This window comes from Terrapene carolina, unplaced genomic scaffold, assembly GCF_002925995.2.
Source record: "Terrapene carolina triunguis isolate 2854851 unplaced genomic scaffold, T_m_triunguis-2.0 Scaffold89, whole genome shotgun sequence".
Lineage (NCBI taxonomy): Eukaryota > Metazoa > Chordata > Testudines > Emydidae > Terrapene > Terrapene triunguis.
Window position 1 is genome coordinate 6,958,418 of NW_020664440.1, and position 21,955 is coordinate 6,980,372.

At 44.0% G+C, this 21,955-nt stretch overlaps 1 protein-coding gene across 1 annotated transcript in view; it reads left to right on the plus strand.

Annotated features, from left to right (window-relative positions):
• TAFA1 (TAFA chemokine like family member 1) overlaps positions 1-15,760 on the plus strand; it is a 280,852-nt gene extending 265,092 nt beyond the window's left edge. The window contains exon 3 of the mRNA XM_026650446.1: positions 15,612-15,760. Coding sequence (XP_026506231.1) covers positions 15,612-15,760 — 149 coding nt within the window. The remainder of the gene's footprint in view (positions 1-15,611) is intronic.
• Positions 15,761-21,955: the final 6,195 nt, after the last annotated feature.

The window sequence follows — 21,955 nt, forward strand, 5'->3', positions numbered from 1 at the left end:
TTTAACACTATGATTTTTTGCCATCTTTGCCCTGATGACCTCTTGAATATTTCAGCCAATGTTGCTTGTTGTTGTTATGTCAATTGAAATGCTGTGTGCCAGAAGTGTTAGTTGCCAGAAGCCTGCCTTGTTTTTTGGATGCCATTTTCTTTTGATTCATCTTTGAGAGATTTTTTTATATGCATAAGAATAAGGTCCTGTGTGAATTTCTCATGAGATCAATTTGCAAAGCTCTTTAGTAGAAAGACATATTCTCTAGTGTGTATATTGGTTTGATATGGAAATACATACGCTTGCCCTAGATCCACCCACATCTTGCGTGCACTGTGCTTTGGGTTTTCTTTGTGAATTCGGGAGCAGAAGCCGTAGCATCTCTGCCTGACAAACACATTCACTTGTATTAGCTGTGTATAAACCTGTTCTAAAAGGCTACTTTGGTTTATGGCTGGGAACATTAGCAAAAGGTTTTAGGGGACTACAAATGTATGTGTTAAAGTTATTTAGACTGCCTTTTCCCATTTATATTGAATGAAAAAGAGCACAACGTGAGTGAAGTCAGCAAGCAGGAGTTTCAACGCTGAGGATATTCCCTTACTGTAGTATGTACAGAAAACGATACCAAATTATGATTTTCTTAGGGTTGAGATACTGAAACAAAGTTTATCTGATGGGGAGGAAGAATGGTGCGGCGCACTGAGGGTTGGAGACCTGGATTCAGACAGATGCTCTCTCTATAACCTTGGTTATGTCACTTAATCGACACTAAAAACAACAAGGAGTCCTTGTGGCACCTTAGAGACTAACAAATTTATTTGGGCATAAGCTTTCGTGGGCTAAAACCCACTTCATCAGATGCAACAGGTTTGTTTTAGCCCATGAAAGCTTATGCCCAAATACATTTGTTAGTCTCTAAAATGCCACAAGGACTCCTCGTTGTTTTTGCTGATACAGACTAACACAGCTACCACTCTGAAACCTTAATCTACACTGTATCTGGATGATCGAGTAGAGACCTAACTCAGACCCCATTTCCCCCCCACCCACCCCAAAAGCTGTTCTTTTCTTTTGATAAGATAGTGGTTTTACTTGTCCTGTAGTCACTTATTTTTAAAAGCATTGATTCTTTGTAATATTAATAATAATATTTAGCTGTTAAGTACCATAGCTGTTATGGTAATTACTTTAGATGGGTAAATAAATACATATAGCATACCTTTGGGGTTTTTTCTTTATCTTGAGTTACCTGTCTTTAAGCTCCAAATCAACAGGTGAAATAAGTGGAGGAGTATCTATGTCTGTGTCTGCCTCTGTAACACATTGCTAAACATATTAGCAGGCTCTCAGAAAGATAACCTGTAGCCCTGAGATTATTGTACAAGAACAATAAGAGTTCATTTGAGTGAAACCATGACTCCAAAATCTATTAAAACTTTTGCTTTTGTATTCCACCAAATTGCTTTCTAGTTACAGTGAGCTCAGAGATCTGGTTGAGCTAACAATTTTAAATGTTCTTCAAACTTGGCATTCTAGCAGAGGAAAGTCAACCCTTGCACTGATGAAATTTGCAAATACAAATGAAAGAGAACAACAAATTTCTGGCTTTGACAAAGGGTCTGATCCAAAGACCAGTCGTGTCAGTAGCATTTGGATCAGAGCTTAAAGTTGCGAGCAGTGAATGTGACATACGTCAAGCAGTGGAGAGAAGAATGGGAGATGGAAGGGCCATGACATACTGTATCATATGCATGTTGTTACCTCTCCTCTAAGTCTGGCTGAGTTAGCAAAAATCCCAGCTGGGAGTTCTAGCTCAGTGGTGGGCAACCTGCAGCCCGTGGGCTGCCAGACCGTTTATTTACATTTGCACGGCTGCCCGCAGCTCCCAGTAGCCACGGTTCGCCGTTCCCGGCCAATGGGAGCTGCGGGAAGCAGCGTGGGCCTGGCTGCCACTTCTCGCAGCTCCCATTGGCCAGGAATGGCAAACCGTGGCAACTGGGATCTGCAGGCGGGCTGCCGTACAAATGTAAATAAACGGTCTGGCAGCCCACCAGCAGCTTGCCCTGATGGGCTGCCTGCGGGCCATGGGTTGCCCACCACTGTTCTAGCTGCAGCAAGGCCACCTCACCAGCATGCCTCTGTCTGCAGATGCATCCCATAAAAGGCTTGTCACATTCTTGCTTTCAGGAGAGCTCAGTTTAAGCCTGTTAATGAGGGAGGCCACTTTAACATTTTTTATGCCATGGCACTTTTAATCTGATGACAGTACAAACAGAAGTTTTCCGGATCTTATGTCCATATGGTTTTGATTGTACATCGGTGACTTAGTCTCCAAAAATGTTTGTTTTTTCATGCAAAATTAAATGTTCTCTGTATTTTTCTTTATAATCAAATGGATTTTTCTTCAGAGAACAGACCCCGTGTCTATAGAACGCTATCATTCTAACCTTGTGTTTGTGAAAATAACTTCCCAGGCTAAAACTTAATGATCCACAGCAGGAATCTTTTATGATGCCATTGTTGTGTGGAATAGTTCCACGCTTGAAATAGCGTATCTCCTTTGGCCCACATAATGAACAATACAAATAATGGGCACTAATGAAAAATGTAAATATGTACGTACCACATAGACCACAAAAAATCCTTTCTGATCTGTTGGGTGAATAATGCACCTAGTATAAAGGGATAACCTTGCTGAGCATATACTCTGTATTGTAAATTCACAACTTATGCTATATCTTAATATATAATGTATAGCTTCCAACTTTACTATATCAATTGGGATAAGTTAAGGATGAACTGGAAGTGTTTTAAGGGCAGAGTTTTAGCTTTAGGATTAAATTTGCATACTTTTGTTGCTGCTCTAATGCTGATAAACTTTATGGGCCATATTCAGTCCTTGTGTATCTCCACTGAAGTCAACGGAGTTCCATCAGCTTAAGCCATGGCTACAATTAGCCCTTGGTCTACAGAAGTATCAAAATCAAGTCTGGTTTCTTCAGACATCCTCACTTCCCCAAATCCCTGCTATGTGCCACAGTGCATCCCTGTAACATTGATTCTTTTCTTTCTGAAGCAGATATTGATTGTCACTGGCTCATAGAAATAAAAATTGTGGTACATGTGGTGTGCCTATCATTTGTTTGTTGACTTATGAGCTGCCTGATGGGGTAACATGGGATTTTGTGTTTTCCATCTGTTGTATTTTTGCAGGTCAGAAGCAAGAACCTATTGTGTAGCTAATGTAGTAGCAATTTATTATTTCTTAGAATAAAGTGAAGTATAGTATTTTCCCCTGAGTCCTGGGTAATTGGTAGTTCTGGCACATTAACTGACATAAACATTTTGATTAAAGCTTATGAATGTATTAATTACAGCTGGGAAGCTTCCAAAGCTGACTTGAACCACAAAACTGTTCAAATTGCAACCTCTAAATCCGTATTCTTTTACAAATTGGTGAAATGACTATCGCGGCGTTGCCTTCACTTTGTCTAGACCAGTCATAAAATAACATGGGATAAGCAGACGTGTAAAATTTCATTATTCCATATTAGTTCCTGTAAGCTCACTTTGAATATCTTTAAAAGGCTCAAGTGTTTTCTGTGTTTCTGTCAGGCTGTTGAACATTTACTTGAAGTCTAAAGCACTTTAATTCTGTATGGAGGTGTCAGTGATGTTTTATGAGCATTTAGTAACATTTACATGCATTTCAGTAAACGTCAAAATAACAGCTTCTCTTGTTAATTAGGTAGTCGACAACATAGGAACGTAGACACGGTAAAGTCCATGCTTGTATAAATACACTAAATTCTTTAACGCCAGCAACAATTCCGGCAAATTGGATGGAAATGTTTTGGTGACAGAACTTGAGCCATGTTCTTACCTCTTTTTACTCCTCCCGCGTGGATTAAACGGGTGTAACACTTGGCAGAATTCAACCTATTAAGCCTGCAACCTTGTTGCCTGTTTTGTGACTAACACACAGCTTCCGACAACATTTGAGTGGATGGAAGTGTCTGGTGTCATGGTGATTGGCTGGAGGCAAATCTAATAGAGTGTCTGAATTCTCAAATCATTGGTTATATGACCCCAAAAAGAAAGGCATCTCTTATCTATCAACTCTTTGTGCCTCTGCACAACCCAAGAAGTCTCAACTAAATGCTGCTTTACTCATGCATTCATGCACACATGCATTCATTATGACTGACCTGCCTTACGATGGTCCATTAAGTGGAACTCATTTCAAGCACAGATGGTCCTGAATAGTTTAATGTCTGCCTGGTGGCCAGAATAAGTGAATTCTTGATGGCCTTAGACTTCTGATCACATACATGCAGCCAAGGAGGAAATGAAAACATGTTTATCATTTTGATAAACAGCCTCTTTCATTGCCGCAGGATGCTCTATGTAACTCAGTGGAGTCAAATACTATTAAATTGTCATCACTGTCAAAAAGAGAACATATAAGTTTTGCTACCTGACTCATAGCTAATGACTTTCACAATGTATAACACAAATCAAGACCACTGTTCGCCTTTTTTATGTTTGTTTACTGATAAGTTCTGGGTCTGTGAGACTGCAAAGGCAAGTTATAGTTTTGAAGTACGAAATATGCTTTCATTATTACCTCTCAGCTAAAGATATAAAAAATAGAGAAGACTAGAAGATGGTTTTTGGCTTCTTCCAGGCATGCGCTCAAGCCCTGTAGCTGATTAGATATTTTAAATCACAGCTGCACACAGTAGGTTCATACTTAGGGTAAAATATTTCACTCTGTGGTATGTAAACACAAGGTAGCTTTATAATAGAGAGATAATTGAACACCTTTTCAGGAGTTCAGGATTCTCCAATTAAAATTAAACCATTTGCAGGCGTTAAATTGTCCCTGTTTTGCTGGCAGAATCATGGACAGAGACCTAATAATTTTTACTGTTTAACATTTTAAACCCATGCATGGCAAAGATTTCTAAAGCCAGTAAAAGCAAAAAAGCATCATCATGTAATAGATGGCAGGTGTCTTGATAACCCAGAATGCACTCAAGCAAATTCTATCTATCCTACTTTTTCCAAAGAAATGAATTGTTTCACCCAAAATTCTGAGTCCTTTGTGAATTTGTCACTAATAAGGGGTTGGCAGTAAAGCTGGCGAGAAAATAGTCATTCAAACAGTTTTCAGTTGGAAAAATGCTGCTTCAACGGAACTGAAAATTGTCACCAAATCATATTGACATCAATGAAAATTTTTGTTTTGGAAAAAAAAGCAGGGAGGGTAATACTTAAAAGGTGAAAACATCCTGTTTTGACCTTTTCTGGAACAAAGAGATTTGATTTGCCGTCTATAAATATATCAGAGGAATAAATACCAGGGAGGGAGAGGAATTATTTAAGCTCAGTACCAATGTGGACACAAGAACAAATGGATATAAACTAACCATCAGGAAGTTTAGACTTGAAATTAGACGAAGGTTTCTAACCATCAGAGGAGTGAAGTTCTGGAACAGCCTTCCAAGGGGAGTAGTGGGGGCAAAAGACATATCTGGCTTCAAGACTAAGCTTGATAAGTTTATGGAGGGGATGGTATAATGGGATAGTCTAATTTTGGCAATTAATTGGTCTTTAACTATTAGCGGTAAATATGCCCAATGGCTTGTGATGGGATGTTAGATAGGGTGGGATCTGAGTTACTACAGAGAATTCTTTCCTGGGTGTCTGGCTGGTGAGTCTTGCCCACATGCTCAGGGTTTAGCTGATCGCCATATTTGGGGTCGGGAAGGAATTTTCCTCCAGGGCAGATTGGCAGAGGCCCTGGAGGTTTTTCGCCTTCCTCTGCAGTATGGGGCCTGGGTCATTTGCTGGAAGATTCTCTGCACCTTGAAATCTTTAAACCATGATTTGAGGACTTCAATGGCTCAGACACAGATTTGATACAGGAGTGGGTGGGTGAGATTCTGTGGCCTGCGTTGTGCAGGAGGTCAGACTAGATGATCATAATGGTCCCTTCTGACCTTAAAGTCTATGATTTTCTTATTCTATGATTTTTCTTTTTTTGTTTTGAAATTACTTTTCATTTTAAAATGTACTTTATTTCATATATTTTTTTTAAAAAATACATAGGGTCAAAACTGAAACAAAACGTTTCACATTTATCAAAATGAAACATTTTGCTTGACCTGAAATAATTTTTCCCATGAATTTGATTTTACAGAAAATTGCAAAATTTGGCTTGTCATCCCAATTTGGGATAATTAAAAAAAAAATCACAAAACTGTTCACGGGATGCAAAATCCATTTTCTGTCTACTGCTAGTTGCCAGTTCTTGCTGTCTGCCTCTGCCATTGGTCTTCATTATTTCCTGTTGATGTCACTGCTCTGATAGGTGACGCCATACAGCTTGAAATGAAGACTTTGGTGGAAAGGGTTCGCCTCTGCAGTCAATTTGAAAAGGAGCCATTGCAGGGCACTGAGCCGTTTCGGGGCATTTCCATTCACCCCTGTAGCTTCTTGGTGGCAGGACAAGAATATTGAAATTTTGCAGGCTCTCCATCCTGTTATGGATTTGTTCCGTTAGGCATTTTTGTGGTGGAAAGAAAAAGCTTTTTAAAGTTATTTTTCTTAGGGCTTGTCTACACTTAAAATGCTACAGCAGTACAGCTTCAGCTCCTCCGTGTAGACCAGTGGTGGGCCGCTTCTGGCCCAGTCAGCGCACATGTGTGGCCCATGTGACATCCTCAGGGCCATACAGGTAATATATATATATTATGTGAATGCGACCCACATAACACACAGAGAGCTGAATATGCAGCCCACAATGATAAATAGATTGAGAACCACTGGTATAGACACTACCTACGCTAACAGAAGGGGTTCTACCATTAGGGTAGGTAATCCACCACCCCGAGAGGTGGTAGCTAGGTCGACAGAAGAATTCTTCTGTCAACCTAGTGCTGTCTACACAGGGACTTAGGCTGGATTTTAACTACCTCATTCAGGGGTGTGGATTTTTCACATCCCTAAGCAATGTAGTTAAGACCACCTTATTTTCTAGTGTAGACCAGGCCTAAGTAAGTAAATTAAAGTAGCTGCCTAAATGGACAATAACTTTCAGCTAAAGTTTCAAAAGGATCTCTAGCCAGACAGTGGCGGATTTAGAGTTAGTGGGGCCCTGTGCGCAGCTTCATTTTTGGGGGCTCCCCCTCGGGACTCAGCCAAGAAACAGAACATTCTCTCTTATCTCCCCTCCCACCCACCCCCGTTTTTCATTCTTTTTTTCTTCATCCTCCTCCTATATTATAAGTAATAGGAAGTAAATGAAAATAAAGTAAGGTACCTTGATTGAGGCAGAGGGTTGGGGTGTGGGAGGGTGTGCGGGGGTCAGGCTCTGTGAGGAAGTTTGGGTGCGGGCTCTGGGCTGGGGCAGGGGGTTGAGGTGTGGCGCTTACCTTGGGCGGCGCAGCTCCCAAAGCGACCAGCATACCCCTCTGGCAGTGGCTCCTAGGCAGGGTGGCCAGGGGGTCTCTGCGTGCCACTGCCCGCAGGCACCTCCCCCACAGCTCCCATTGGCCGCAGTTCTCAGCCAATGGGAGCTGCAGAGTTGGCGCTCGGGGCAGGGGTAGCGCGCAGAGACACCACCCACACACACACACACACACACTCCGAGGCCGCAGGGACACGCCAGCTGCTTCTGGGAGTGGCATGGAGGGAGGGAGCTGCCTTAGCCCTGCTGCGCTGCTGCTGGCACATCTCTGTGTGCCCCTTGGGGGAAGGGGGGCAGTGGGGCACGCAGATGCCTGGGGGGAGGGGCAGCACGCGGAGCTGCCTCCCTCCTGCCAGGGCACGGAGAGACATGCCAGCAGCCCGCTGCTTCCAGGAGCGGCGTGGGGCCACCAGCCACGGAATGCATGCACCCTGCCTTCCTGATCCCTGCTGCGCCGCCGGCCGGGACTCAGGGGCAGGTTGTCAGATGAGATTCGTCCTGCATTTTGGGGGCCCCCCTGTCATTGGGGACCCCGTGCCACCGCACTGTTTTTCATGGTAAATCCGCCTCTGTAGCCAGAGGATTAGTGCTGATCCCTCTAAAGTCAATGGAAAGTCTGTCCTTTACAGCCTGATGCAACTGTCATGGAAGTCAATGTGCAGACAAAGCCAATAGCTACATTCGCTCAGTAGCCCATTTTTAAAAAAAAAAAAGCCTTTCTCGTCTTTTGTGACAATGGTTTAGGCTGTAACTGCACGAAAAGTTTATCAGGTCAATAAGCCGCATTTTTAGTCCCCAAATACGTGTTTATGACACAGAGAACAATGGCTCCTAAGGAGCGGTTACAGTCTTGAGTCAATATTCCATGTTTTTGTTAAAAGTCCATCAACTTGAGTGTACATTTATACAATCCCTATTTTGGTCCATGTCCACCCTGATATACTTCTATACCTGGTCTTGTAGTCTGTCTTTTAAAAAAACAAACTATATCTATACAAATAAAAATTGTAACCAAGGGGCTGAACTAGTGTGAATTGGCATAGCTCCATTGAAGTCAATTGATAATTGACATCAGCCGAGGATCTGCAACCCTCTGTTTATAAGGCCAATGGCATGCAGTCCTGGAGCCTTAAAACTGCACCTGCGCTGGAGGAAGGGAGATGTCTTTTCAACAAGAGCCCAGTGTTGAATAGAATTCACCTCTCTGGCCAGTAAATCCCCTGCAAGAAATGGGAAATGTCCAGGCTCTAGGCATGTAGACAGATCACACAAACTGTTCAAATGTAATACTTCCTGCCCAAAATTCTCTCTTTGAACAACATTTGACACATGCTATTTCACCACAAGTGGCGTCAGAAAAGCACAAAGCAGCATAACATACTGTACAGCACAAATGCTATTCTTCAAGATCTTAAAAATCCCCAAATTCTGAGTGTCGCCAAAGCCTCAGAAAATACCCTTAGAGTGTCTATGAACAACTCTCATCTTAGCAGGATAAGTTACTACCTCTGTTGCTTCTCACGCTAGTTTCAGTGAAGCTAATCTTGAATATTTAACTGGCAAAGCCTGGGTAAATAGTTTCCTTATTCCTATTTGCCTATCTTGGGGGGGAGGGGTGAAGGGGGAGATTGAGCAAGGAAAAATTCTGTATCTGGTGCTAATTAGATTTCTATCTTGAATAGAGAGTGAGGGAAAACACCACAATCCTTGTACAGCTTTCCATATAATTATTAGTAGCAGTAGTATAATTAGTATTTTATTGGCAGGTTCGGCTTTCCAAGCAATTTTCAGGAAATTGAGAATGGAAGGCAGTTTAGCCATATTCATGGCTACTTCCCAATATGAAACCACAGTGAATATTCATGTTCTAAAATGCTTGCCAAGAGCCATGCTGTCGTTCTCATGGGCACATTATGTGATCACACATGAAATGGGAAGTGGCCCAAGCATTAGTAAGCTGGAGGCGAGAGGGCCCATGAAACAGTCTCTCTCAGATGTGGTCTGCACTATGAAAGGGTTGAGAAGCTGATTTATGATGCTAGATGAAATATGAATAAATGTGTTTGTTCTGGATCTGAATTCCAAACGCCCCAAAGTTCAGCATATTTGGATTTAGGGTTTTGTGTCTTCCCATTCCATTGTTGAATCAGAGCTTTTAGTTCAGTCTCACCTTGAGTTCTGTAGTATATCTTTATGCAAATAATATAGTCTTAGGGTATGTCTACCCTGCAGTATAAGTCTAGGCTTAGTGGAATTCAAATCCGTGGATCCTGGATTCGAGAATCCAGGGCTTGGGCGTCTACACTGGTTGTCAACCCTACGTTAAGAATTTCTAACCTGAGCCTAAACCTGGGGCTCCCGGGTCCACACTGCAGTACGCAGACCCAAGTCCAACCAACCATATCCCAGACTTCCTAGCGCCCTCCTGAAATGTGGATGCTCTAGCCCTTTGTTTGTGGTGCAGTGTGGGAATACCTGACTTTCCATGAAACTTGACTGTCCGGAGGACAAAGAAAGAGGGATCGTTTTGATGGACTCCCAGGGTATGTCTACACTACAATTAAACAGCTGCAACTGGCCCATGTCAGATGACTTGGGCTATGGGACTGTAAAACTGCAGTGTAGATGCTCAGGGACCTTGACAGGTCCCTGAGCATCTACTGCTCCACCCCCACGGGATCCTGGGACCCTGGGTTCAAGCCCTGGGTTAGCACAATTTGTAGACAGAAGGGTGCTTAGCCTGAGTTTGAACCCTGGACTTATACTGCAATATAGACATACCCTTAGGGGTAAATTTTCAGTGCAGCCTTTTCCTCGCTTCCCCGTGCATGTGCACAAAATTGCATGGACACATGCATGCACTTCCACTTGGCATGTGCACCTTTAAAAGGTAGACAGCAGTGCACATACAATGTTAGAATTTGCTCCTGCAAAACCCAGAGCAGCTGACAGATTTTGCAGAGGCAAATTCTAATTATTATATGCAGGGCTGACTATGTAACAGTGTTTGCCTGGAAATGTCTGGAACAAGGGGCTGAAAACATACCCCTTATAAATTGAGAGTTTCATAGATTACAAGGCCAGAAGGGACCATTGTGATCATCTAGTCTGACCTCCTGTATAATACAGGCCAGAGAACTTCCCCAAAATAGTTCCTAGAGAATAGATTTTAGAAAAACATCCAATCTTGACTTAAAAATTGTCAGTGATGGAGAATCCACCATGACCCTTGGTAAATTGGTGCAATGGATAATTACTCTCAGCATTAAAAATTTACGCCTTACTTCTAGTCTGAATTTGTTTAGCTTCAACTTCCAGCTCTTGGATCATATTATACCTTTCTCTGCTAGATTGAAGAACCTGTAAATATTTGTTCCCCATGTAGATACTTGTAGATTGTAATAAAGTCACCCCTTAAGATTCTCTTTGTTAAGCTAAATAGTTTGTGCTCCTTCAGTCTGTCACTGTAAGGCAGGTTTTCTAATCCTTTAATCATTTTTGTGGGTCTTCTCTGAACCCTCTCCAATTTATCTTCTTGAATTGTGGGCACCAGAACTGGACACAGTATTCCAGCAATGCCAATATAAAGGAAAAATAACCTCTCTATTCCTACTCGAGATTCCCTTGTTATGCATCCCACGATCATATTAGGGATTTTTTTGGCCACAGCATCAGACTGGGAGCTCATGTTCAGCTGATTATCGACCGTGACCCCCAAATTTCTTTCAGAGTCGCTGCTTCCCAAGATTGAGTCCCCCCATTCTGTAAGTATGACCTACATTCTTTATTCCTAGATATAAATATATACATTTGTCCATATTCAAACAAATATTTTTGCTTGTTCCCATTTACCAAGTGATACAGATCACGCTGTATCAGTGACCTGTCTTCATTATTGAGCACTCCCCCAATTTTTATGTCATTTGCAAACTTCATCAGTGATGATTTTTTTCTTCTTCCAAGTAATTGATAAATACGTTAAATAGCATAGGGCCAAAAAACAAACCCGGCTGGATCCCACTGGAAGCACACCCACTCAATGATGATTCCCTGTTTACAATTACATATTAAGACCAATCTGTTATCCTATTTCCAATCCATGTGATGTGTGCCATGTTAATTTTGTATCATTCTAGTTTTTAATCAAAATATCGTGCAGTACAAAGTCAAATGCCTTACAGAAGTCTAAATATATTCTGTCAACAGTATTATCTCAATCACCCAAGCTTGTCATCTCATGAAAAAAAGATATCAAGTTAGTCTGGCAGGATACATTTTCCATAAACCCACGTGGATTTCCATTAATTACATTGTACTCCTTTAATTTTTCATTAATTGAGTCCCATATCAGCCACTTCATTATCTTTCCTGGGATCGATGTCAGGCTGAGAGAGGTCATCCCATTTACCTTTTTTAAAAACTGGCAAATTAGCTTTCTTCCACCCTTCTGGAACTTCCCCGGTGTGCCGAGACTTAGGGTAGGTATACACTATGGGACTAATTCGACATAAGTTCCGCAACTCCAGCTATGTGAATAACGTCGCAGGAATTGACGTACGTTAGGTCGACGTATTGCTGTGTATACACCGTGCTTCATCGACGGGAGAAACTCTCCCATCAACTTACCTTATGCTTCTCGTTCTGGTGGAGTACCGGAGTCAACAGGAGAGCGATCGGCAGCCGATTTAGTGGGTCTTCACTAGACCTGCTAAATCGACCCTCGGTGGATCGATCGCCATGTGTCAATCCCCCAGTAAGTGGATACAAGCCCTTACTGAAAATCAACATTACCGGTCCTGCGAGCTCCTCAGCCAGGTCTTTTAAAACTTTTTTATCCAGACCTGCTGATTTTCAAATGTCTAACTTTAGTAGCTTCTATTTAACATCCTCCAGAGATACTAGTGGACTTGAAAGTGTTATTGTCACCATATGATGAGATTATATCATCTGGTTTTTCCCCCCAAAAATACAGTTTCTGCACATGAGATTTCGCTCTATTTGTGTGGAAGAGTTGGGAAGATACTTTTTTGTATGAAAATTAGAGGCTGTGCAGATTAGAAAAGTGCCAGTTAATAAGAGGATTAACTATATATGGTAACAAAAGTTTTTTTGAATTGTCTTAATTCCATTGCGTTTTTACCAGCTATAACCTTTAGAGTTTTTCTGCAGCAACTTGAGGGTTTCCATATTATAATTATATGTGTGTTTATAAAGCCACGACCCATTATTTTGCACAAGACTAGCTTTTGTTAACTGACCTCACGTAGTTATTAGTACTCATCCACAAAATTAAGAGGAAAATAGAACATTTAGCTTACCCACAAGTATTAACTGTACTGTATGTACAGCAAAGGATAGAATTACCGTATTGTGTACATTTTTTCCTGTTAAAAGCCAAACTTACACACACAAAAACCAGAAAATGTACTGCAGTCAGAACGACAGATATACATTTTCATGACATATATATGGCCTGATCTTAAAGCCAAGCAGATCAACGGGAGGCTTGCCTTTGACGTCACTGGGATCCTGGTAGAGCTTTAGGAAAAGCATTTGCTGTGAAGAGAGATTTTGTTCATAATTCATATTAAGATGTAAACACACAGGGCTAAATCTTGAGCAGCAGTGAGTGCCCACAACTCCTCTTATTCCTCTGGGACCCTCAATGGGGCTTTTGTCATAAGGCAGCACCTTCAAGCTGTCTGAATTGTGTGATCCATCTGCTGTTGCACATCTTGGCTCAGAAAGAGCTGTGTCAGGTAGCCAAATATGTGTATACAAAATACAGGAAATACAGGAACCAGCTCTTCTTGTCAAGAGTAGTTAAATATTAACGACAGTGCCTGTCTGGCCTGGAGCTGGCAAGCTCATCAATACTAAACCTCATGAGTACGTGACCGAGGGTCATTTACCTCAACAGACATTAACAAGCTTTGATTGACTCATTCCTGAAAGGTGAAGGTTTGAATATTTAAAGTTGTAAAACATGTCCACACAGTATGAGGTCTCTTGTGCCACTGCATACTTTGGATTGGCTTGTACCTTGACACTGCTCTGAGTTACTGGAAATACTTGGATCCTCTTCAAACCAAGTAGCTTTTCCTCTGTCAGTTAGGCAAGAGCTGCATAAGATCACTTTTTTGTAATTCCTGGATTTACTGTACTTCCCGTACTGCACATGACTGTAATTACAGCGATGGGTCTCATTTATTTTGGGCTAGATTTTCACAGCACTGCCTGAGATGTGCAGAAGAGTGAGGAGAGCAGGAGGGAAGAAAGTTTGCCCACTCCCCTTACTGCCCTGCTGAGAGTGTGACCTCAGCTGTAGGGAGGAAAGCAGGGCTACTTGCCCACTACTTCTCACGGCAACCGTGTCAGTGGGCAGTGAGGGGCAGGAAGTGAGGGAAGCCCTGGCTCATGTCTTCTCCCAGATCCCGTGTCACCTACACGCTATTCAGAGTAGCTGGCTGGTTGCACAGGCCGGGAGTAGCCACATAAGGAATGAACTAACTTACTCCTCTCCCAGAACAAGGGGAAGCAGGGGAGGAATTGAGTCCTAACTTATCTGGTGTGCTGTTGTGGGGCAGCTCCGCGTTGCTTGTTCTCGTGGCTGATTGTAAGGTTACAATCTAGCCTTTGGATTTTTGATCCATAGAAACAATGGACCTTTTCCATTAGGTGGTTCACTGTCGCTAAAGCATTGCGCCATAGCATCTCGTGGTGGGATTAAAATAATATTGCTTTCATCGTCTACCCTAGTGAGCCTTCGGACATGTCCTGCTCTTGTATGTATTGTGGATATTTTTGTATCGAGATTACACTGATGCTGCCAAATTTATGCAGCAAGTTCATGATGTGGACAAATATCTGCTAAAGAACAGACGGGGACTATAAACACTTAATAATTATGAGCGAAATGCAATTGGAACTCAGATCTGGAGAGATTAATGAGCAGCACAGAAACCCAATAGGCGCTGCCTGATCTTCCTATACTATATTGCTCAAGTGAAGGGGCCTAATGCGCTGGTCGTGTCATTTACGTACACAGCATATGCCACAAGCAATGTGTTGTCAGAAGCCCTACACTATCTATCTCTGGCTATGTCTACAGCTGGCACTAGGAATGTGGCTCCTGGCTCGCGTAGCTTTGCTGGCACTGGCTCTTATCAAGTTAGCAGGCTAAAAATAGTAGCATAGCACAGGCTATGAACAACGGCATGGGCTAGCCACCCTGAATACATCCCCCAGGGTCCAAGAGGGGTTGTACTTGCTAGCCATGCTGCCACTGCCCACAATACAGCAGCTACGCTCCTACCTTTAGCATGGTAGCTTGATGAGAGCTAGCCCAAATATGTCGGTGTGAGGTGGGAATCTCACCTCTAGCCCCAAGAGTAGACTCCCTCTCCATTTATCTGTCGGTATAATCAATCTTTTGGAAATGCTCTGAGTAAAACACAAAATGAAGGAAAGGAAAATTTGGGCCTGGAATTTTGCCTGTATTTGGAACTGCCAGATCAGGCCATTGTTTTAGGTGAGAAGGAAAGCAAAATTGGACCATGCTGTGAGTCCTAGGGAACTGATTCTCCCCCTGCAGAATACGGGTACCCGGTTAGAGGCGAATCTGAGGATTTGGAAGTGGGTTCATTTCCAGGTGGATTCTCTGAGATACTGGGATTGTGTCAGAGTGTAACCTAGTAGTATGGGAGGAGAGAAATGAAATAGAACACATGTAAAACAGGCAGACATTTTCATCCTGCATGAACGCCTTCAGATCCATGTTGTGATATATTCCCTAGGGGGGTTGGACTAGATAACCTCCTGAGGCCCCTTCCAACCCTGATATTCTATAATTCTATGAATTCACACCAAAAAGTTCTATTCATGTCAGTGGAGCTGACAATGCAGAGAAGCAGGCTTTGGTGCTGTATCTACTCTTGAGCCTTTATTTTGCATTTCCTATTGCCTCTGAAGTATACTAATACCTACCTTAGACAAAATTGCCCGTAATGGGAGACAACACTTCCTTAATCCTTCTTATACAGAACCTTTCTTCACAAAGGGTGAGAGTAGCATGCTTGGTTGCTTAGACTAGCCATTGCAGTTCTTCCTAATCAGCGTGTCAATATTCTCTCTTTGTTGCCAGAAGGAGGAACGTGTGAAGTTATAGCAGCACACAGATGCTGTAATAAGAATCGAATTGAGGAAAGATCACAAACAGTAAAATGCTCCTGCCTCCCTGGGAAAGTGGCCGGGACAACACGAAACAGACCTTCCTGTGTCGACGGCAAGTAGCTCATCCCGTATATGTGTGAACTGAATATGTAACATCCAGTATATACCTAACACTATATATGTTATGTAGCAAACATACTTGTATTCTCTGGTTTAGCTTTTTAGGAAAAGATAAACTATAAGCATAAATGGTTGACCGAGGAGATGGCCTTTTACATCACCAGTATACCTTGACTTCCACCTTAGAGCCTGATTCTGCAATCCTTACCCAGTTTAAAAAGGATTTACTTACACTAATAGTCACATTACAGTCTGTGGGGCTACTCACATAAATACAGCAAACCTGGTGACAAGAGCGAGCCCTTAGCAAACAATGGGCAAAAACTCTCCTTTGTGTCTCTCTATTGGGCCCTCTCATGTCTCCATGGCTGTGATTCAGAAATATTTCAGGTGACAACAATAAGTTGTTCTGATTCAATTTCTGGTTTTAAAAAGTCAGCCCAAAAAATCCAGTGATCTGATTTTTGTAATAAGCATTGTGTAAAGACGAACAAAAACTGCAAAGCTGATTTTTGGTTCTGAAAAAAAACGACATTTCTGAATAGATCCAACATTGGCCCCGCTCTTCTGAAAGCTTCAGGGCAGAATCTTGTCGTGCATGGTTTTCTTTGCAAGACAAAACTAAAACGTGGGGTGAGTCACATCTGTGTCCCATTTTTATCTGAATGTCAGTACTCTGGGGTTCTGATTCTGTGGCTATCTTTATTATTCCAATGGTGAAATAAATATACACATGTTCATTGGAGACTTCTCTTTATGGTTCACGTAATCCTAATTGAACATTAGTGAGGTGTACAAATGTGCACCAAGTAGAGAATATACCCTGCTGTTTGGAAATGGTTATCCAAATTAAATGTCTTCATATTATGGCTTTAAGAAGCTATTGACTTTAGTGGGACTAATCTTTGGTTTTATTTCCCCCACACACTGATAAGTGATGTCTGATCAGTAGCATCTTTGTGTAGCAGCCCTATTAAATGGGCTTGGATTTTAAATGTTCCTTTTCTCATCTCTATTTTGTGGAAATGATCTGGTAGCACCATTGACTGTAACCCCCTGGGGTGCCAAAAGTCATTAAGAGCTCAAGTTTGCCTTTTCTGTTTGAATGGGATTGAACATCCCTCTGCCTCAGCTTCCTGCAAGTAGCAGGACCCAGCAGCGTTGCTGCACAGTTGATTTGTCAACGCATCTTTTGTTTCCTATTCGGATTCCCATTTTAAAGAGGCAGCCTTCCATCAGAAAGAGAGACGCGCACCCGGACATTTGAAAACCCGCTTCCCTCAGTCAGGTGCAGCAACATTTTCAAAGGCACTGCCAACAGAGCAACAGCTGTGCCAATTTTCATTGAAGGTTAGATGAAAGTTCCTGTTGGCTTTATGGGCTGCAAAACCATTGCAGCCAGAAGCCTGTGCTGGCGTCAGTTCCTAGTAAGTAGATAGAAAAATATGGTGTACGTCAGAGGGATGGAATCTTACAATGTTCTCAACTGCTGTTCAATGGCGTGCATGTGTGTGGATCTATCTAGTTTGTATGTTGAAATATAAAGAAAAACATCTTATAATTGCAAAAAGACACTTTAGGTGTTAAATTATGGGGCAATAATTCACAGCTTGTTACAACTGGAAATGCCATTCAGTCCCTGGAATCCTGCCTCCGAATGCACTACAGTAGCTGTGAATTAATACACTTTAATTCACAAGCTGACACATTTTATTGCTTAATTATTCTGATACAAAGAATTTTATTAAACAAAAAAAAGTCATGAATCTGTAGGTGATATCTTTTGTTGGGCCTAACTAAAAACAAACTGGGTAAGCTTTGGAGAGTCACATTTTCTTCATTAGGTCGGGTCCTGAAAATCTAGAGCCAATAGATACAGCAGAGTGGCAGTGTTAATTCAGACCTGGTAATTCTATTCCGAGAACAGCAGCTCCAAGGGGAATTACGTTTAAAAAAAAAAAAAAAAAATCAGTGCAGGTATGGACTCGAGTCCCTCTCCTTAATAGCTGTCTCTGGATTACAATGAAAACAAATGTTATCAATTGGCGTTTTGAAAGGGGAAAAGATTAAACAAAGGCTACTATCAGAAAGGCATGTGATCCCGCACTCATTGAAGTCAGGGGCAAGAGTCTCATTGACTTCAAAGGAACTTCTTCCCCTTTTCAGTTTAATTGTTGTAATCAAGACATGGGTTCTTTTGTCAATGGTTGGTGATTGGTTAGAAAGCCAAGACCCTGTTCACAAAAATTAAGGGGCATTCTTTTTACGCTTAGTTTAATCTTCACGCTTTGTTTTAGGCCTGGTCTACACTAGGCTTTTATGTCGAATTTAGCGCCGTTATATCGAATTAACCCTGCACCCGTCCACACCAGGAAGCCATTTAGTTCGACATAGAGCTCTCTTTAAATCGATTTCTGTAATCCTCCCCAACGAGAGGAGTAGCGCTAAATTCGACATGGCCATGTCGAATTAGGCTAGGTGTGGATGGAAATCGACGCTAATAGCTCCGGGAGCTATCCCACAGTGCACCACTCTGTTGACGCTCTGGACAGCAGTCCGAGCTCGGATGCTCTGACCAGCCACTCCCCCGGGAAAATTTGAATTCCTTTTCCTGTCTGGGCAGTTTGAAGCGCAGTTTCTGTTTGGACACCGTGGTGAGCTCAGCAGCAGTGGCAACGATGCAGAGCTCTCCAGCAGAGATGGCCGTGCAATCCAATAGAAAGAGGGCCCCAGCATGGACGGATCGGGAAGTCTTGGATCTCATCGCAGTGTGGGGCGATGAGTCCGTGCTTTCGGAGCTGCGCTCCAAAAGACGGAATGCAAAGATCTATGAGAAGATCTCTAAAGCCATGGCAGAGAGAGGCTACAGCCGGGATGCAACGCAGTGCCGCGTGAAAATCAAGGAGCTGAGACAAGGCTACCAGAAGACCAAAGAGGCAAACGGACGCTCTGGATCCCAGCCCCACACATCCCGTTTCTACGAGGCACTGCATTCCATCCTAGGTGCGGCCGCCACCACCACCCCACCCCTGACCGTGGACTCTGAGGATGGGATATTGTCCGCGGCCGGTTCCTCAGCGGACGGGGAAGAGGAGGAAGGAGATGAGGAGGACGAGGCAGTAGACAGCGCTTACAACGCTGATTTGCCCGACAGCCAGGAGCTCTTCATCACCCTGACAGAGATCCCCTACCAACCCTCCCCAGCCGTTACCCCAGACACAGATTCAGGGGACGGATCAAGCAGTAAGTGTTTTAAATATCTAAACTTTTATTTACAACATAACTGGCGTATTTAAAATATTAACATTAGCTAAAGTGCTTTAAAACATGTAAACATTTATTTGCAACAAAACAGGAAGATTGAAAATATGAACAGTGGGTAAAGTGCTTCAAAACATGTAAACAGTAAAGTCAAACAAAAGGGGAATCAGTGCAAAGTGTATCATGATTTGTCTTTTTTTGGGCGCCTCAATATATAGTCCGAACCATTTTCAAAAAATTGCACAATGTCCGCTTCATGATTATAGTGCCCAAAACCCTGCAATCATTTGTCCCTCCAAGGGCACCTAAGCCAGGAACTGGTCAATGTAACCGGGGATAGAGGCGAGATCCTCCGGGGAGAACTCCTCATACACCTCCTGCAGGTGTTTTTCCAGCCTCATCAGCAGGTTCCTGGGCAGGGAGAGCTTATTAGGCCCCCCGTGGTAGGACACGTTTCCCTGCCACAACGCCAGCAGGTACTCCGGGATCATGGCCTTGCACAGCAGTGCAGCAAATGGCCCCGGTTTCTGCAGGCTGTCCCGGAGCATCTTCTCCTTCTGGCTCTCGGAGACCTTCAGGAGGGTGATGTCTGGCATGACTCCCTGCTGTGAATTAGATAGGGGAAAGTTAGTATTGGGACTGCTTGCCCGTCCCTTTATAGAACTGCAACCGCCGGTTTACAGCCACGCGGTTTACAGCCGCGAGGGGGTGGGACAGGGCCAGAGTTCATGCTTGCAGGATTGCTGCCAGCAGAGACTCGCATTGCTTTCTATGTGAAAGGAGGCCAGTGCCACTCTAAGTTTTAAGCGGCCACAAGTCTACGGCTTACCATGTTTGCCAGCTAGACAAAGTCCGGTGTCCAGCCCTGCTCCTCAGCTCGCCACAGCAAGACCGCAGGCACTGTAGGCGAGGGCCGAAAATTCGACCTAGTCCTCAGTGCGCGTGTGATAGGTGCTCTGCATGGTCTTGTTGACAGAGAAAGACTATGTTCTCTGTTCACAGATACATTGCTCTGTCTCAGGAATTCACTCCCTTTTTCCAATTCCCACAGCCACATCTGCCCAGAGGCTAGCGCACATTAGGAGGAGGAAGAAGAGGACACGGGAAGACATGTTTGCTGAACTAATGGAATGCTCCCGAGCACAGGCAGCCCAGCAGACACAGTGGAGGGAGAACTTGTCCCAAATGCACCGGGCAAACATGGAACGGGAGGAGAGGTGGCGACAGGAGGACAGGCAGGCTACTCAAACGCTGCTTGGACTAATGAGGGAGCAAACGGACACGCTCCGCCGCCTTGTGGATGTTCTGCAGGACCGGAGGCAGGAGGAGAGAGCCCCGCTGCAGTCTCTCTGTAACTGCCCTGCCCCGCCACCAAGTCCCATACCCCCCTCACCCAAAGTCCAAACACGGAGGGGTGGAAGGGGCCGTGAAAAATTTCACTCCACCCCTGCGGACTGCTCTACCACTAGAAGGCTCTCATTCCCCAAAATTTGAAAAGTCCTTTCCTACCCGCCACACACAAGACCCCGTCCAAGTTTCACCCCCCCGTTCCATGTGCGGTTGTTAATAAAGAATACGTTTCTGTTCATTTCTGTTTCCATCCTCTTCTTTTGGAGGGGAGTCTGTCTGAAGGGGGGGGGGAAGGGGCTTGGTCATTGGACAGGACAGTCACCTTTAGCAGAGGGCAGGTGCAGCAGCAGGGCACATATACAGTGCAGTGACTAGTTATCCTGGTCAGTCTGGGAGGTGGTTTTCATGTTTTGTGTGGTGGGGGCGGTGGTGTTGCTCTGTGACTTGGTGGCGGGGGAGGGCAGTTACAGATCTTATGCAGCGGTCCTTACCCTGGATCACAGAGCCGCGCAGCAGGGGATCTGTAACCCTCCTCCCCCTGCAAGACAGTCACATAGCCGACACATACACGCAGTCCCGGCCAGGAGGGCTGGCAGGCTCCGTTGAAACAACCAGTCCACCACCGCGGAGCCTGTCATTCCTGGAGTTTAGAGGCATCATTTGCATCACAACCCTAAACCCGCCCCCCGCCACAGTCTGTGTCCCAGGTTTAAAACATTCCCGCGAAAACAGTAATAAAGACAACGGTGTCCATTAACAAAACAGAACAGACTTTATTTTTTGGGAAGGGGGTGAAGGGGGTATGTAAGTGGAGAGGATAGTCGACGGCAACTGGGTAAAGAAAGGGGGGCAAGTTCTGCCTCTGTGTCCACAAACTTAAAAGTCACTGGGTACCCTGCTCAGCCTTGAAACTGGCTTTCAAAGCCTCCCGGATGCACAGCGCGTCCCGCTGGGCTCTTCTAATCGCCCGGCTGTCTGGCTGGGCGTAATCAGCAGCCAGGCTATTTGCCTCAACCTCCCACCCCGCCATAAAGGTCTCCCCCTTGCTCTCACAGAGATTGTGGAGCACACAGCAAGCTGCAATAACGATGGGGATATTGGTTTCGCTGAGATCACAGCGAGTGAGTAAGCTTCTCCATCTCCCCTTGAGACGGCCAAAAGCACACTCCACCACCATTCTGCACTTGCTCAGCCGGTAGTTAAACAGTTCTTTTTCTGTGTCCAGGGCGCCAGTATAGGGCTTCATGAGCCAGGGCATAAGTGGGTAGGCTGGGTCCCCGAGGATCACTGTAGGCATCTCCACATCCCCCACAGTTATCTTGTGGTCCGGGAAGTAAATACCTTCCTGCAGCCGTCTAAACAGACGCTGCGTCATGAACACGCGAGCGTCATGAACCTTGCCCGGCCATCCGACGTAGATGTTTGTAAACCGTCCCCGATGGTCCACCAGTGCTTGCAGCACCATTGAAAAGTAGCCCTTTCTATTGATGTACTGGCTGGCCTGGTGGCCCAGTCCCAGGATAGGGATGTGAGTCCCATCTATAGCCCCACCGCAGTTTGGGAATCCCATCGCAGCGAAGCCAT